Consider the following 18028-nt stretch of genomic DNA (forward strand, 5'->3'; position numbering starts at 1 on the left):
TGTGCTTTGTAGAAAAGAAGAACATTTTCACCAGAAATAAAAAACCCACAATGGATGCATTCTGTAACTGAGAACACAATTCTCACATGAAAGCAACAGGCTACATTAATGATAGCGCGTTTCTTCGTGTAATTAAACTGCATCACAGGCTTTTCGGTTTTCAGCAGAATAAGTCTAATAACTGTATAATAATTCTAAATCTCTCTCTAAATCATTGTACTAGTTGAAGAATGAAAATGGTTGTCCCTACATTGTGTACCAGACATTTTAAAAACGCTGGGGAAAGTAATCAGGTATATCTTCTACAGTCCACAAAAGATAGTCCACAAAAATGATCGAGGCAGCGTGTTAAAAAATAATCACTACCTATCTAACGTGCAAAAAGCTGCAGAAGTCGAGCTGTAGTACATGAGCTTTTTTCGGCCTCCCTTCGCGCTGCCACCCCTCTAATTAATCCATAGAGGACTAATTCAATTCTCCGCCCCGCAGGCCTCTGATTGGCCGAACGCACATTCTACACCACAATTTGCCGCTTGTCACTCACCTCCCAATAAATAGTAATGCACCTGGCTTTGGGTAGACGGAGAGATTTATGTTTCCGCGTTTTTTTCTCCTACGGTTTGCAGACGAAGGTAAGCGGCCTGGAGGTTTTGATTTTGCCCAAAGAAGCGGCAAGAACTGCGTTCCGGCCGAGCTCTTTCAAGATGAACCTGAACTACACGTCTCCGGGCGCGCAGATACCCACCCAAAGGTCAACGTCCTTCTTCATTGAAGACATTTTGCTCCACAAGCCTAAGCCTTTGCGGGATGTGTTTTCGTCGCCTTTCTCCAACTCGCTCACATCCCGGATGCCGCTGCTTGAATACGGATACCCCCTCATGCCCACCCCGATCCTCGCCTCTCATCCACACCATCCACTGCACAAACCAGAGCATCACCCATACTTTTTCACCTCTGGTAAGAACTCTCTTTCTGCACCACACAGTGTGCATCAAATGCGGGGTATTAAATTCATGCTTGGGCGTTCTTCTGTTTATTAAAAAAATCGACTTTGTTCTTCTTGTGGTTTGTAATTTTAGTTGTTCCCTGTAATGCAACGAATTCGAATTAAATCCCACATGTAAATGATACAAGGTCGACATCATTTATAAATGAAGTCAGGATATGCAGATCTTTTTTTCTGTTCTGAGGAATATATTGTGTGCTGGAATACAAGGCCTTGTAGAAAGAGTAGAAACTTTGCTTATCATATCAATATATTAAAATATTAATAAAATAAGATATTCGAATTCAAATCGATTCATCACAAAATACAAATACATTTTAAATCTTTTTTATTTTTACATTAAATCCTTTATTGGAAAATAACTTTAAAATAACTATACTATCAAACAGTAGTTATAGACTTTTGTACGCATACTTATATTGAAATGTCTGGTTTTATTCATGTTAAATGTTTTACCGTCGTAAAGGAGTGCAGATGCCATCGTTGTTCCAGCATCACCCGGAATTGCCAGGGAAACACTGCCGGCGCAGAAAAGCGCGCACCGTTTTCTCGGACTCGCAGCTCTCCGGACTGGAAAAGCGCTTTGAGATGCAGCGGTACCTCTCAACACCAGAACGCGTGGAGCTGGCCACAGCACTCAGCCTCTCAGAAACACAGGTAAAACACGGGAGCTTAAAAAATCACCTCGATCTTAAATGTCCCTGCAGTCTAAACCGCATAACGTGGACAGAATAGTATATAATGACTTTCTCTAAATCCATTTGCGTAGGTGAAAACCTGGTTTCAGAACCGGAGAATGAAGCACAAAAAGCAATTAAGGAAAACTCAGGAGGAGCAGAAGACCCCAGGGGACTCGGACAGATCTCTGGAAAATTCCAGCGCCAGCGAGCTGCATGACCGCGAGACGCAAGGAGACGCAAAAGACGGAATGAGTCCGGACAGATACACGGTGGATGAAAACGAAGACGAGGTCGACATTGAGGACGACATCTGCTCCCCTGAACATTTACTATAGACCCAAGAACATGAACTAAACCACCAATGTACATACCGATTACTGTATTTTAGATAGGAAATTCTATTTAGTAATTTTCTTTTTATATTTAAATTAATGACCATCTAAAATATACTAATCAAGCGCTTATGACATGCGTTTTCAGCAGAAAGACTCATGTATCCAGGTTGCAGGTGGAATTTCGATTCTAAAATAATCTATTATTATTATTATTATTATTATTATTATTATTATTATTATTATTATTATTAATAATACCGCTCATGCCGTGGACTACAATGAAATGATCGGATTTGAAATATCACTCCACAATGACTCTTTTTTGTGAATATGGGAGGGGTAGTAAATATTGTATTTGACAATCTGTAAATATAATCATGGTATATAGCACTTGTTCAATGTACACTGGATAATTGAGCAAGAGCGCGGCAATGATTTCGGATGTTGTTGACGCGTCATGTTCATCAGCTCCAAACCTGTGATGTGTCTTTTGTTAATGCAAAACATGTTAAAAATAATGTACAGTAAATTCATTATCAAAGAAATTATGATTTGTTCAAAGCAAACTATGATCACTTTGAACTCTTTTGGTATCTTTTTTGTCATTTGACAGTAAAACTACAAAGGAAAAACTACTACTACTATTATTATTATTATTATTATTATTATTATTATCGTTATTATCATTATTATTATTATTGTTATTATTATTATTATTATTATTATTATTATTATTACGGAAGTACTTAATAATTTGTGCTTGAAAAAAACTTTTAAATTCTAGCTGACATAATAGCGTATTATTTACGCATTACTGCATTACGCGTGCGTTTATTACGACCCTGAATTCTTTTCAGTTTTCAAAAATAATTCCAAACATAATCAGTTTTTATAAAAAAAAATCAAAAGCAGGTTTTTAAACAAAAATAACGTTTTCGTCTTTTTTGTTGTGTATTTATATTAATGAACACAAAAAGCAATATTTAGATCAATTACTTGTTATAAGGTTGTTATTTATTTGGTTTTTTTTACTGCTGAATAAGTACACTAAACCATGATCAATTATACACACTTATTTCTGTGTTTTACAGATGTATTTTTTTATGCTTTACTAAACGACAGGTCTTAGATATGAAATCTTTAAGCAGGCCAAAAGGCCAGTCATTGCGCATCACCCACTTGTACAGAAGTTTACACTCCTCTAAGCAGAATATATCTTATTAGTGATTGATTTTTTGTTTCTTTTGTTCTTTTTGAAACAGACAGCTATACACAACACAAGTCTCCAGAAAAATATCAGTAAAATCGAATACATTTAATCATATCCAAAAGTTGAATTTTAAAATAAAAATAAAAATGGCCATCAATACCAACCAGTAAATGAAAGTAAATGCAACAGGCGGAAGTTCGCACTCATTTCAAGGCTTTAATGGGGATGTGCGTTATTTCACCCATCGAAAAACAATTTGAAATGCCGTTTGGATTCTAAAAGATATAAATAAATTGGTAAAAGCTGGCGGAGCAAAGCAGGCCGTGCGGAAGGTGATCAATTAAAAGATTAAGCGTTCGATTAGAGCGCCGCTCTCTCTAATGGCGGTCTCATCAGCTCATTTGCAAAGGCCGTGGCGCCGCACGCACATCAAAGCCTGGGAGCAAAAAAAAAGAGGGGGATGCTAATGCAACCTCCTTCATGAGAGAGAAAGATAGAGGGAGAGACTCCTTCAATTAACCGATTTCTATGGCACGAAAGAGAGTGCGAGTGCGTGTGTATGTGTGTGTGTGTGCGCGCGTGTGTGTGTGAGTGAGAGAGAGAGAGAGAGAAAGAGAGAGAGAGAAAGAGAGAGAGAGAGAAACCTAAAGAGAGTCGGTCTGGAAAGTCTCATTAATTCAAAAGGCTGTGCGTTTATGAGGCTCGCGCACGGAGGCTTGACGCCGCAAACAACACAGCATCAAAGCGGACATGATGGGTTAAATAGAGGCTATAATCTAATTAAAATATTACATGCGAGCAAATAGCTCTTTGATAACGATCTAAGGCTTCCATTAAAGGGGTAGGTGCTCGAGATTGTTTTAAGGGGGAGGGAATTATCACTTTCAAAATATAGACAACAGGTTTACAGGCTCTAATCAGAGGAGGCTTCAAAGTGGCTTCTTCTTTTTTTTGACCCTCTTTTTTTCTCAGTTAGAGAAAAGGAAATGGGTAAAGTAGGAATAATCAGACTAATGGGCAGGAAGTGACTTAAAAATTCAGCACAGTGGTGGGATCAGTGCGGCCAGGTGTCTTCATAAAATAACAACCAAAGCAAAATGCATGATGCTATAATCTGGAAAAATTGCATGTCCACTCACACCTATTATAGAAAAAATAAATACATGTATTATATATGTTTAATCTTTTATTTTTATAAGTTCAGTGGCTGCCGACAGAGTGTGATGAGCCGCCATTGATGTTGGTAAATCGGGCCACAAGCAGTTTCTCCTGCTCATGCCGTTTCCTCAGCATCTCTACAATAGAGAGCTGGGTGTAATCCACTCTTAACTGGAGATCAGCAGAGTGCTCAAACTCTCTCTCACTCTTATATTTGTCTTTGGGTCTCTCCTTCAGCTGCTGAGATGCTTTTGGTTTTGAAATAGTTTTGGCATATTCTAGGGCCTGGAAAGAGACAAAGATTTAATGGTAAAAATGTAACACTGTTCTAGGTAGGAATTTCAATAAAAATTCAGCAAATACTGTGTGAAAAAAAATACCTACAGATAATGTCTGTTGAATTAACTCTTACACTGTAGACTAAGTTAACACCTGTATCAACTTGCAAGTAAGGGAAAAATTGAATGCGGATTAAAATACATTTCTATTATTATATGATTACATAATTATAGGAACTACATGATGATGTGATATGTTCTGAGGTGAAGTGAAGTGTTATTGTTACTAATAATTTTTTTAAATAGTTTTTTTCTTTATTATTCTGCTTTTATTGGATCTAGTTAGAGTTCATTTTTTATGCAAACGTATAATTTGTTGCTATATAGCTAATAACATATTAGAACGAGTGCATTAATATTATCAGAATTACATCTAAACTGTGCTGTTAAAATTAAATTATGTACAACTATTATTGCATTATTTTCATAATGCAGCACCACCTGGAGTGTGTTATTTCACTTCTACCACAGCGATCTGCTGTGTTTATCTATTAATGAACGCACATTTTAGTGGTTTTTAAAGTTTTGGAATGTCTGAGACAAGTTCTTGATCTCACCTACACCTACTTGTGATAAACATTCATTCCCATAATAGTACCACACTTTTTATCTTTTGTCAGTGAGTTGTTTCTATAGAAACAAATTAGAAGAAGTGCATTAATATTAACCTATGGAACACGTTCAAAATCAAAACTATTTTCCAAGCTGTGCTGTTATAGGAAAATAATGCAGGTGTGTCTGACCAATCAGATCAAAACACGGGAGTATAAAAATAATTCATAAATACTTTCTGACCAATTTCCTTCTTGGGATAAGGACATACAGAATAGGCATCACAATGAAGAACCAGACATGAGAATAAATATATAATAAAGTATAGATAAATCTTTGAGAGGTAATGAGGAGATAACCGACCAAACTTCTGAGAAATAGAGACACTACCAGCTACATGACAAATCCAGTGTTGTTTAAGGCTTTCTTCACCTTGTTCCTGGGAATGTTGCTCTTGTTGTCTCTTTCCACTGGGTTCCTGGTTGGCAGAGTGGGAATCTTACTTATCTTCTTGTTATTCTCACGGACCACATTTGAATACAGCTTCTGTTGACTAATTTTCTTAGCCTGACAGCAGAGAGAGAGAGAGAGAGAGAGCAGCAGATTACAAAAGAGAGGTTTAATTACCTAAGCCGTTTTCTCCCTTAAGGCCCCTCTGCCCTATTGTGTCTCTCTCTCGGTGGCCACTTCACAGCAGCAAACAAAACTAAATAAATCTCATCATCTCCCTGGAACCTGTGTCAAACACATATAACTGTCTGCCTTACCAAAAACCCTGAAAAAGAGATTCATTGAAGGTTTTACTATTGGTGACAAAAGAAAAACAGGAAAATGCCCCACTCCTATGCGTGCACTTATTAGGTTTGTAAATTCCTTTCTGTTCTGTTTGTAGTGATGTCACATTCATGAGTTGAAGGACAGGAGGAGACTATACAACATTTAATAGATGGTAATAGTTGTTCAGGATTAGTTAAACCAACAAAAAAACAGGGAATGCATGTTTTAATTAAACCCATGTAATTATAGATCTGCGGTTTTCCCCAGATGTTATGCTATTACAGCACTTACCACATCTTCAGCAATAATGTTGGATGGTCCGAGACCTCTGAGCTTTACATCCCAATTTAAGCTCTTGTAGTCTTTCAGCGTGTATGCCTAAATGGAGAGAACAGGTGAAAATTGTCAATATGCATAAAGTATTTTACAAAGCCAGATAAACCTAAAAGCTAACACAGCTTTGATCAATATGTTGCATTAATACAATGATAATCATTATAGTGATTTAAGAATAATCAGTACTCAGAAAAAAATAAATAAATATTTGCATAACCATTCCCAGAAGAATAGAAGAAGAAATTGAAGCTAGAACATATTGAAAGAGTAAGCAGTTAATCCTTTATAGATGTCTAAGATGCACTCGAGCAGCAATCCACAAGCTCTTCCAAAGAAAAAAGGGCTAATCAGGCCAGATCAAGCCGGCTCCTTCAGGCCCTATTGCCTGTCTCGGATCAGCCATTGGTCATGGACACTGCAGGATGCTTACTTTCTCCACTGATCTGTTCCCCCTGTTTTACAAATTTATCCCATAATCCTATGAGACATGATGGCAGCAATGGTTGCGGTGAAGAGAAGAGGCAATCTGTTTTATGGTGTAAAGACGACTTAATCCTGAGACGACATCAAGTGGATGTGCTACATGACATAATGACCCCTCGCTGGTTCTATGTATCTACCACTGAGCTGTTTGTATGGCTGTTGTAGCAATATTCATATTATTATTTTAGAAGCACTCAGGAGAAAATAGATGCTCCAGCTAACTTGTTTTTGTTCTTAAATTTGTCCACAAGCCAATTCCTCGAAATGTTTTAAAAATAAAAGCTTAAAAATAAATAATATTAAATGAATTAAAATAAAGTATAAAAAATAAAAACATTATTGTCTATTAGTTCCACTAATTTAGAACCTATTAGTTTCTTGTTATGAATATAATGTAATTATGTTGCTTTCTTGTCTATGTGTAAAATGTTCCTCTAGTTTCCTGAGGTCATCCTTGAAAATGAAAATCTATACCTATGTTATCCTTAGAATTAAAAATCAGCTCTATATCTTTTATGCCTCTATGCTTGTGAGTAGCAGTTAGCAGGTGCTTGTTTAGGAAGGCAGATCTGATTTTCAGCAGGCCACACCTGCAGACCTCATGCTGCCACAGGACAAAGAGGCTGTGGTTAAATGCAAATGAGCATCCCAGCAGCCCAGCGTGACACATGGCACATAATCACATCGTACTTGAATTCAGTTTAGCATCATTATGGTTACCGCCCCTCATATCATCATGTCAATGCAATTAACAGCATCTTCAATTAGTTGTACAATTAACCTACAGATCTACACACAGCATAATAATCATTACACCCATCAAGGAGGAGGAGGAGGAGTTTACACCGTGTTAGGTCTGCTAAGCCAACTTTCACACCAATTCCAATTTAGTGCATTAAGCAATTAGGACAGATCTGGTGTATTTGGCGTTATCATCAACAATCTGATTCTACAATTATAAAGGTAGCAAACTATATGCAGAACTGAATTGGGAGACCATAAAAGCAATGTATATGAAACAAAAGACACTCCATTAGACACACTTCCACAAATACATTTGCAGGTACCCAAATGTCTGCATCTCAAAATAGTAATAAATGTATTCTTTTCCTTATTAACCTGTTTCTCCAAATTTAACCTGTCTCTCCCCATCCAACAACAATTAACAGCCAATTAGGGAATGTGAGAGTGTTAATAAGTGCCTTCTTTCCAGGACACATAAAGCCGGCAATTGTATCTTTTTCAAACTGCTTGTTCTGTGTCTCTGGGCAGCTGAACATTAACTGCCCTTTTCAACATGACTGGCTACTATCATAGTGATTGACAGGGGAGACAGCAATGTCATTCATTTGACCCAGCGAGCATGGACAATTTGGAGAGTTAAACGCTACAGAATCCAGTCCAATTGGTGGAAAATGTACTTGATCCCACTTCTCTTCTAATTTTAACCATAATCCCTTACCCCTAACCTCTACCAATAATCCACAAGACAGTCTACGACACAGCTCAAGAAACACAGTTATCCAGCCTGAAACACAATGCATTGATGCCACCACCAGGATTTTAGGTTTGACTCCACTTATGTACAGTAGGATGGACTGGAGCTGGTCTGAATTAATTTCACTTTGGTGGACTATTGATACACCAGTGATCTCCTGAATGTATTTATACAATTAATCTGACATTTAGGCTTATAAATGGTTAAACACACATAAGAACATGCAATATCATATTGGTGGGATATTTCAGTAGATTTGTATATTACTGTTACTAATGGTGTTCCCAGTGATGTCCTAAATCTTAAATAAATTGAAAATAATAGCCAAATTATTTCGCTTTTTTGGTTTTTAAATTTTCGATCAAACAAACACCACCACAATGTTCAAACTGTTGTACATTCCTTTCAGAGACTAAATCCATACCCGTTTCATTTCACACCCACATACCTTATAAGTTGTTTTGCCATTTATTTGTTTTTGCTTCATTAGCTGTGCCAGGTACCCCTCTGAGCTGCTCCTGTGTATAGTATTTGTAGCTTCCTCTGGTCTGCCACTGCATAGTTCAGTGTCACTGGTGTTAGAGACACCTATTGGAGGAAGCACTGGATAGACACCAGTGTAAATTTGGAGTGCATGAGCAGGATTACTACTTTCCTCCCCATGCTGAAATGGTGGATGTGTTGGAGGACTCCTTAAAAAAAGAAACAGAGATAAACAATGTTGTATAGGGACTGGAAGCAATGTAGTATAACTTGCTAAATAAGGCATATAAAAGAAGCTAGCTGTTATTTTCATGTTATACAACTATATAATAATTTGTCTGTTTAAACAGGACTGAAAACTGACCTGATGTTGTTCTTATTGGTCACTTGTATGCTCTCATGGTCCACAGTACCACCAGTAGGGACAGGAAGACATGAAGTATAACTGGACCCTTTAAAGTGCGAGTTAAGCTCATCATTCCTGATCTTCCAGTGTGGTGAAGGAGAAAGTGTATAGAGCTGCTTCGGTGGCTCATGGTCGATAAAAGGTTCAGCAAGTGTGGCTGGGGTGAGGGTGTTGATGTTGATGTTAAGGCTGACAGTTGGAGCTGATAAGAATGAGGAATGTGAGCCACTGCCAGAGTCAGATGGGCTGAGACACTGTTTTTCAGAGGGAGTCTGTGAGTGCTGTTTCTCAACTAGTTGATTCAGGTGACCTCTGGGTTTGGTTCGGTGGTGGGGAGGTCTAGCTCTGTCCAAGTGCTTACTCTGGTTGTGCGTCTAATTGGGTAGAGATTAAGAAAATGCAATTTTACATTTAAACTCAAACTGAAGCGTACACCGGTTATTAGTCTGCTTGTGTTCTGATACACCAGGCTTGATACAGTGCACTTGAAGAAATTATTACCTTGCTTTCCCTAAAGAACTCAATGTTAACATGAATAAAATCATTACAGCAAATATGATCAGGATGCTGAGCATATTTATTTCAAACAGACGCTAAGAGAATAAGAGTCCACATGACATGAAGTCTAATTAAAAATGTTTTAAGGACAGGAGCTGAAACATTCCAACCTTTTGTATTGAAAAATTTTATAAATGTCCTATAAAACAGCAGCTTTGTGGCTATTGTCATAGCCTGAAGAGGAGCAGGGCATACAGATGACGATTTTGTGCTGTAGGCCTGGCAATGCACAGCGCTCTGCCACACATTATTCGGTGAGGTCTGGGGCTGTGTCGCAGCATGTAATGCCTCTGATTTAGCCAACACCAGCTTTCACCATTCTAATGGGAAAATATTTACTCTCCTCTGCCTGCCAGCATTAGGGGGACCGCTCAAGTGCTCAAAATAATGATGCTTCTCCATTCCCCCTCTCTCTGCAGCACGGGCTCCTTTTCAAGACGTTTCGGAGGCTCCATTGTGCCTGAACAACTCTATCAGAAATTGCGTCCATCACAGGGAAAATGAAATCCCGGGTGACAGTGCGCCCACTGTGTAGACATTTTCATCTTGAGAGGAAGCCCTTGCTGACAGTTATGCATTAGGGCAATGGATTGTGCCAAGAAACCCTACCTATATCCACAGGACAAGAGGAATGAGAGAGAAAGAGAGATGGATGAAATCAATAAAGTGAACAAGGGTCCTACCTTTAGTTTTTGAGTTTTTTGTATCCACATCAGCTCCAGGTTGAGGGCATTGACTGGGCTTCCTGGGCTGTCAGTGCTTGCATCGTCCTCAGCTGACTGTAGGGGCTGGAAAGGGGAAAAAGAGAGAAAGTAAGAGAAAGAGAGAGAAAGGGGACAGAAAGCAAAGGAAAAAAGGGGACTAAATAAATGATAAATCTATTCAGAATGGTGGTTGCTAGAAATGCCCAGGATTCACTAATTACAAATTGTGATGCCCATGAAACATCATGTCTAATTTTTTTTATCCTATTAATATTAACGTTAAAGAAATATACTTAACCATAAAACAAATTACTGCTCAAGGCAGGTTATGTACATGTAAACAAAATTGTATTCAACTTAAATAAAATCACAAGCTCTGGTTTACTCTAAACTGTCTAAGCTACAAACTGCTTGAACACAATTCTCTCATCTGTGTCTCTGGCACGTTTTTGGAAGCCTATTGATCCTTTTTGCCACAGTCCTTTCAGAACAGTTTGAGGATAATTACATCAATTCGCTCTCTTCATTTTTTTAATGCACCCATTCAACGAGAGCATATTTGCAGCTAATACTGTAATGAAAATCATTTAGTAAACTTGGAGTCACTTTGGCTTCTGAGGACAATCCGGCCTGATCGATGCTATTGACGGCTTGAAGAGTCCCCGAATGAATGTGGCTAATTCTGAAAGCGCAAATAGAGGAAGGTCGAAAAAGAAGCATGCTGCAGTGAGTGGATTGAGTTGTAACATATCCATCAATAAACACGCAGCCATGCTGGCTTATCTGTTCACTGAAAGGCCAGGAATGCAAAGAGATGAATCTCAACACTGCACATAAGAGCCACCATTTACAAGAGCAGCATCTGAGCAGGCAATTTATAAGCTGTTGCAAAAAAGGTTCTGACAGCTCTGAAAAGTCTGAAAAGACAAAGACAAAAATCCTTAAATATGAGTCAGTTTCTTTTAATATGATGATCTTTATAATGAAGATTTGGTCGAAAGTAGGATGTTAATGGTAGATTATACCAATTAGCAGGATTTTTTTGATATATCGTATATACTATATACTGTGCGACATTGCCATTGTGCAGTAACAGGTGTGTGTGTGGGGAGAGAGAGAGAGAGAGAGAGAGAGAGAGAGTGGCAGACATCACAGACCAGCACTTCATGGTCTCTCTGAGGCAGCAGGCCACAGCCTCTGCCCGAGCTACTGCCACTGCCTTTTGTCCACCATTTTAATAATCTCAATCAAATTGAGAAAATGATCAAACAAAATTGCATTTTGAGCTTCATAAGCTGTGTAATATCTATTCTGTTAAATTGGGGGTCCATAATTGCCTCTTGGTGAAAGATGAGGCAACAACAAAGTCAGGCGATCTGAGCTTGCCATTTTCCTCAAGACTGAGAAACACAGCTTTTGCAATGAGGACTTCAAAGGCTTGCAGTTCTTGAATTGCATTTGGTTGCTATTGTGGCCGCCCAGGCAATCTTGATTAGGTGTTTACTCTGAGGCAGGGTGTACAGTGGCAGAGAGCCGTGGAGCCACAGTCTAGAGCTATTAAGAGATTGTACATTATGTTCCTGGCTTTGAAGTGAGGGTCTGGGAGATGACGAGGGACTCTGGCTGAGTGCAATGGCAGAAGATTGCTCTGCTACTTCTGTCTTTATCAAAGGAGCCTCTGAGCGGCCTCGGGCTTTGCTTTGCCACTCGCCAACACAAAGTTGGCACATTATGAGATTGTGTACGTTTAATAACATGGCTAATTGTCAGCAGTAAGAAGCCCATTAAACAGAAAATTGTGGCTTTTTAAAACGAACCAAAAACATATGCACCTGAGGCCAGATAATGAAGCAGAAACTGATGCGATTTAATAGGAGCCTTTGTCTTCCTTTGAAGAAAAAAGGAAATAAATAAAAAGCACAGTCAAGGGCAAATATCAGAATATGTGAACGGATAGATGGGAGAAGGGTAGAGTCTTGTGATCTTTCTTTCAGGTCATAAAAAGACATAAAATAAACAAACAAAATATAGGATAAATTGTTAATAAAATAGTTTTAGATCATCATAACCTCTTTTCACAGAACCGATCTTACCTGTAAGACTTGGGACTGTGTTACAATCGGCGCAGCGTTTAGGGAGGAAAACCTTCCCTCTGTTTACCGTGTCACAATGCTAACAGCTCTTCACTATGCTAATGCAGCTGACATGAGAGATTAAGGTGGGTATGGGCTCAGATGGGCCAGGAAAGGCCTGAAATGTTGCAAATCCTCATGTAGTGCAGGCCACAGACAGGCCGAGGCTGCCAATTACACGGCAGGGCCAGGTGCACTGATAGCTAAGAGCCTATTGGTAACCATGCCTCTCTGATGTTCTTAATAGCTACTGTTGTGCAGATCAACTCATAATAGGCACTACATAGCCAGACATGCTTCCCTTTTCTGCTCCCAGTGGTTGCCAAATTAATTTCTGAGCTACAGCTAGATTAGGCTGCTTATTCCCTTTCACAGTGAGCGCACAACAATAGCGAGGTCACTTGTAAATTCAGATTTATTAAAAAAAAAAAAAAAAAAACAGCAACACTAAAGGTCAGGTCAAATCAAATATGGCACATTCGTTGAGAGAAAACAATTTTTTGCTTACAATGGATTTAATAAAGAGTGCTGTAAATCAAAACATCTCTTAAAAACTTTGTAATGATATTAATGATAAGATATTATGGGCTATTGTTTTACATACACAGTGTCAGACACTTGAGTGAAAATATTGTATTATTTGAATGGATATACTGTATGGACACTATATGCACTCATACAAGTTCATTCTCAAATGTGTGACCTTATTATTCATCTTCAATTCATCTTCAAAAAATTGCTTTATCCTGGTCATAGTGAATTCAGAGCATATCCATGAAACACTGGGTGCAGTGTGCAAGAAGTCACCCTAGATGGGATGTGAAACACCTTCCGCACAGACATTTACACACTCATTCACACATAATGGCAATTTAAAGCCACTGATGGACTTACTGGCATGTTTTTGGACAGTGGTAGGAAACACAACCCATTACAACCATGTTATATGTATACTAATATGCAGCACCATAGAATAAATAAGGCAATAAAATGGGATTTAAGTAATCCTATTTATGGTCTTTCAGGCTAGAATGAAAACATGGAGTAAGAAAAAGAAAAGAGGTTGGCTGAGATATGCTGTATTATTGCATCCCCTAGTGGTTTATTGAGAGAATACATACAACATAGTTGTAGTGATATATTTATTGTACCTCCAAAAGTTTTATTTAATCCTGAACTTTCCTATCATTAGTCTATTATTTATAGACCCATGAATGCTTGGATTAAACCCATTCATTTCAAATGACCAGTCAAAATGGCTGCTACCAATGCAAACTCAAAAATAAATAGAATAAATTCAAGTTATCAGTAAACACTTACCTGTTTTGAATCATCTGATTTTCTTCCTCTTTGCTCATATGCCTTCAGATATGACCCTTGTTTGTGATTCATACCCAGAGAGGCTTTATTGCGCTCCACTATGTCTTCTTTCATCTTGGTTGGTCTGACTTTTTGTATGCGTTTCCTCTGCACAGCTACTGCGTTAAGGTTGTTTCTGTTTTGTTCCTGAGCAATGCTTTGCTCCTTGCCATCATTCTGCCTCTCATGTGGAGAAGAAAATGGTAGAATTCCAGTCTCACCTTGCTGATTATTAATTCTGTGCTTAACATTCATGGGTTTATCTGAATTTGAACACGGAATGGTTCCTAAGGACACAGATGTGTTTTGGGGTACTGGATGTAGGTGAAAGGAGGACTGTGGAAGTCTGTTGTGAACAGTGTCTATTTCAGATGAAACAGGACTATGAACTATTACATATTCATGCCTTTCCCTTGGAGACACATGTTCTGTGTGTCTCAGAGTGACTGCAGGATCCTCATTGGTGTTAAACAAGAAGTCCGTCTGCAGAAACTCAGACCTTGGCAGCTTCTTTCTCCAGTCTGGATCATAGCGCAAGTCAGCATATTCATCCAAAGGAGACATCTGTCTGGAAATATTGGAAATAACTTTATATTAATTAAAGAGACATCAAATATATAAAACTTAAACCCGAACGAGAGATTGGAGGCTGAAACAATTATGCAAATATGAATGAAAAGGTCTGGCACATCCGACAAGATAAGCTTGTCGTTTCTTTTTCCTCATCCTTGTGTTTCCCCCAGCTTAGCCCCTAATCACTAAGGGTCTAGAGTCCACAATTGCGCTATAGTATTGAAAATGGCAGATTCAAGGGTATAAAATAGGTTGAAATTGCTACCTAATGTGCTCCTTGCATCACCAGATGAAAAGATCTCATTAAAATAATTAGAAGAGTGCCTCTTTGTTGCACAGCTCTGAATGCTACAAGATGCTCTTCACGTCTCATGATGCCAAATACAGTGCTGGCGAGGCGTACGGCTCTTCAGCCAACGAGGGCAAGGGGCAGCGAATGACTCAGTAATGACTCAATGAAATGAGCTTGAGAATGCAGTGTGGGCTCACAGCTGTGGAGGCTCCTTAACATACGAAAACCCACTCAAAGCTTTTTGAGTTACAATAAAATCTAGTCGTAACTGAAACACTCCTGTTTGCTTCTTTCAAACAGAGGAACAGGTTCCTACTTCCCAAACACAGGAATCTCCAATCACAACAAATACGGTGTCATACACTGTCAATGTTTGAATAAGGATGTGGATAGAAAGTAAGGTTTAACATGTAAGGTCACTACCAAATTATTATATTCACATTCAGTCAGTTACAAATTAAACAAGTACAAATTTGTATAACCCTGAACCATTACCAAAAATGGTAATGATATGGTTGGGCTGGACTAATAGTCATTATCAGGTAAAATACAAAAATGACCACTGTGTTAGGTGAAAACATATAACTAATAAAACAATGCAGTTTATCATAACATATTTTGGTTATTTGTTGTTATTTGCTTATTTATTTTAATAATACATTATGATTTATTGAATCTATTAAATGAATTTAATAATGAAATAAAAACAACCTACTTGGTAGTGGACCATACTAAATCTATTTATATCATATTTATGCTTCTTCTCTATTATTACAATGCACCAACACGACAAGACAAATTCCTATACATGTAGACCCTACAGTACCTGGCAACAAACCTGATTCTGATCTGTTTAGGAATGTGATAATTATGTCATTTGAGAATATAAAAATATTTGCAATTTTTACAATGCAAATAATGAAGTGACATCAGTAGTATATGGCTAACAAATTTAAACTATGTTAACATTCATTGCCTCCTCATAGACCGAAATTAGGAATGTGTGTGACGGCCTGCAATGGACTGGCATTGCATCCACAGGGTATTTTCACCTGTGCCCAGTGTTCTGTAGACCCATGCCACCCTGAGAAGGATAAAATGATTACTGAAGTTGAATTAATAAATGTAAAAAATAATTTCATTCTGTGTAAACTGAAGGTGGATGAGTTGAGACAGATGCTGCAATGAACACTTCAGATTCCAGCATCTGTGCTTCTGTTGCACACAAAGGCCTCCTATTTAATGCACAACAAAGCATCCGCTTTTTTTTAATGGACTTCAGAATGAGGCCTTATTGTGATAACCTTCTGCAGAATAAAAATCTAATTTCCTTTAAATGAGGGTAGTTATATGGAAAGTGGCAAAATTAGAGGTCTTTCAAATTAATTAGAATGCATGTACTCTAACATCATTTTCAAAGACTGCCATTATCTGTTAGGCAAGTGAATACAAGCTGTTAATCATTTCCATTATGTTTCCCAGGCCACTCTTCAATAAAAAGGCTTCATCGTTTCAGGAATGATCTAGGCTGTTTCAGAGAGCCTAATTACTCACATCCACTAATAATGGTACAGTATTATACTCAACAGGGCATTCAGGTTGATGGAGAATTTCAAAGAATGACATGAATATTTAGGAATTAGTCTGTCCACTGTTGTCATTAACCATTTCACATCATCCCATACTGTAAATAAAGGAGTGTTAATAAGACCGAGAAGGAAAAAAAAAAAAAAAAGAAGCAAACAAAGTACATTCAGGGGCTTTTTGGAGTTTGAGCCTCAGAGGCTTCCATATAGCAGTGAGCTAAAAAAGCTAATAAGTTTATAACAGATTAATCTAAGGCACAAAATACTACTCATAAGGAGCTATATGTCATACATGTGTCTATAATAAATAACAGTGGTTACAAGGTAGTAAACAGATTATGTACAGGGCCCTTTAGATTAGTTAGGCTACCTTGAATAGTTGATGTTTTGGTCTCCAAATGTTTCAGTGATAGCAGGTTTTGGGTCAAAGGCAAAGTCGTCTTCATGCTTCGATCTCTCGATGTTGTCATCATAAGAGGAACTGCTTTCACCAACACCGTTCAGTATGCGCATCTGAAGCTCTCTGTGGTGAGTTTTGTCCTGCACCAAACTCTCAGTGTCTGAGTCTAAGGAGTCTAAAAGATCATGAGATACATCTTCATCGCTTGGACTACGGTCACGGTATAAATATCTACGTTCTGTATCTCTGTTGTTCATTACGCAAGATGTATCAAGATAGCATTCACAAATTACTGGTGATGGACACATTCGGAACACTGCTTCCAGAAGCTTTGAGTCGTTTATGAATCCGGGATTCGGTTCGCGTACCTAATGCGTCACGTGATTTCATCAAACGAGGCTTCGTTAGGTATTGATCTCGAAGTGAACCTATGAACCACAGTTTACTACGGTTTTCACTGATCCGAGTCAGTTTTATTACGAATGTTAATGAAATCGGAATGTGTCCATTTTGTTTGTGCTAATCCAGGATCAGTGCACTCTTCAGCCAAGCTAGTTTCAATTTTGCATTTTCTAACGATAGTCAGCTAATCGAGAATTGTCATACAATTTCCATTACAATGTACTGAATACATTAAAATGTCATCAATGCCCGATAGCTAATTAGTAACGTAAATACAGTAAGCCGTTCCAAAGACTTACCCACTTCGTCTGTGCTTGTGAACGTTGCCATGGTGACACAGACGCAATGATATCTTGCACATGCGCGCTAAGAATGGGTGTTACTTTTCAGTAAGAATAGTGTAACACACACTATTCTCGCACACTAACACGCAAGTACACACACACATTAAAATAACTGTTTTTTTGTCATGTATTTAAACAAAATAGCCTAGCATATTTTAAGGAAAATCTATTTATTGATTGATATATATATATATATATATATATATATATATATATATATATATATATATATATATATATATATAGGCTACTAATTAACACATTTACACTTCCAAAAATTAAGAGAACACTTAATCATCACACATGATATACCATCAAGTCAGTTAAACCTCAAGAATATCAATCCATTTAGGAAGCAGTGAATCAGTTTCACCTGCTTTGGTGCAAATGAATACAGATGCACTGGAGATGCAACC

The 18028-nt window shown here is 38.0% G+C and overlaps 2 protein-coding genes across 3 annotated transcripts; one reads left to right on the forward strand and one right to left on the reverse strand.

The window, feature by feature from the left end:
- Nucleotides 1-704: 704 nt before the first annotated feature.
- Nucleotides 705-2021, forward strand: bsx (brain-specific homeobox). The gene is made up of 3 exons (XM_060896502.1): nt 705-957; nt 1473-1663; nt 1776-2021. The coding sequence occupies exons 1-3, from the start codon at nt 705-707 to the stop codon at nt 2019-2021; spliced, it is 690 nt and encodes a 229-aa protein (XP_060752485.1).
- Nucleotides 2022-3123: 1102 nt separating this feature from the next.
- jhy (junctional cadherin complex regulator) lies at nt 3124-17648 on the reverse strand. 2 transcript variants are annotated; one of them, XM_060895572.1, is made up of 9 exons: nt 17568-17648; nt 16837-17041; nt 13977-14583; nt 10504-10608; nt 9221-9636; nt 8822-9065; nt 6348-6434; nt 5712-5846; nt 3124-4674 (listed from the first exon to the last, which is right to left on the reverse strand). In XM_060895572.1, exons 1-9 carry the CDS (start codon nt 17596-17598, stop codon nt 4432-4434), a joined length of 2073 nt encoding a protein of 690 aa, XP_060751555.1. In that variant the 5' UTR covers nt 17599-17648; the 3' UTR covers nt 3124-4431. The 2 variants fall into 2 exon arrangements, with proteins under 2 accessions (XP_060751555.1, XP_060751554.1); XM_060895571.1 differs by lacking the exon at nt 17568-17648 and having other exon boundaries at nt 16837-17168.
- Between the last annotated feature and the right edge of the window lie 380 nt (nt 17649-18028).

Source organism: Tachysurus vachellii, chromosome 20, assembly GCF_030014155.1.
Source record: "Tachysurus vachellii isolate PV-2020 chromosome 20, HZAU_Pvac_v1, whole genome shotgun sequence".
NCBI lineage: Eukaryota > Metazoa > Chordata > Actinopteri > Siluriformes > Bagridae > Tachysurus > Tachysurus vachellii.

Coding starts and splice junctions, on each gene's coding strand:
- bsx (XM_060896502.1), top strand. CDS start 705: ATGAACCTGAACTACACGTCTCCGGGCGCGCAGATACCCACCCAAAGG. Junction 958..1,472: donor CCCATACTTTTTCACCTCTG/GTAAGAACTCTC, acceptor ACCGTCGTAAAG/GAGTGCAGATGCCATCGTTG. Junction 1,664..1,775: donor TCAGCCTCTCAGAAACACAG/GTAAAACACGGG, acceptor CCATTTGCGTAG/GTGAAAACCTGGTTTCAGAA.
- jhy (XM_060895571.1), bottom strand. CDS start 17,123: ATGAACAACAGAGATACAGAACGTAGATATTTATACCGTGACCGTAGT. Junction 9,637..10,503: donor AAAAAACTCAAAAACTAAAG/GTAGGACCCTTG, acceptor CTACCCAATTAG/ACGCACAACCAGAGTAAGCA. Junction 9,066..9,220: donor ACCAATAAGAACAACATCAG/GTCAGTTTTCAG, acceptor TCTTTTTTTAAG/GAGTCCTCCAACACATCCAC.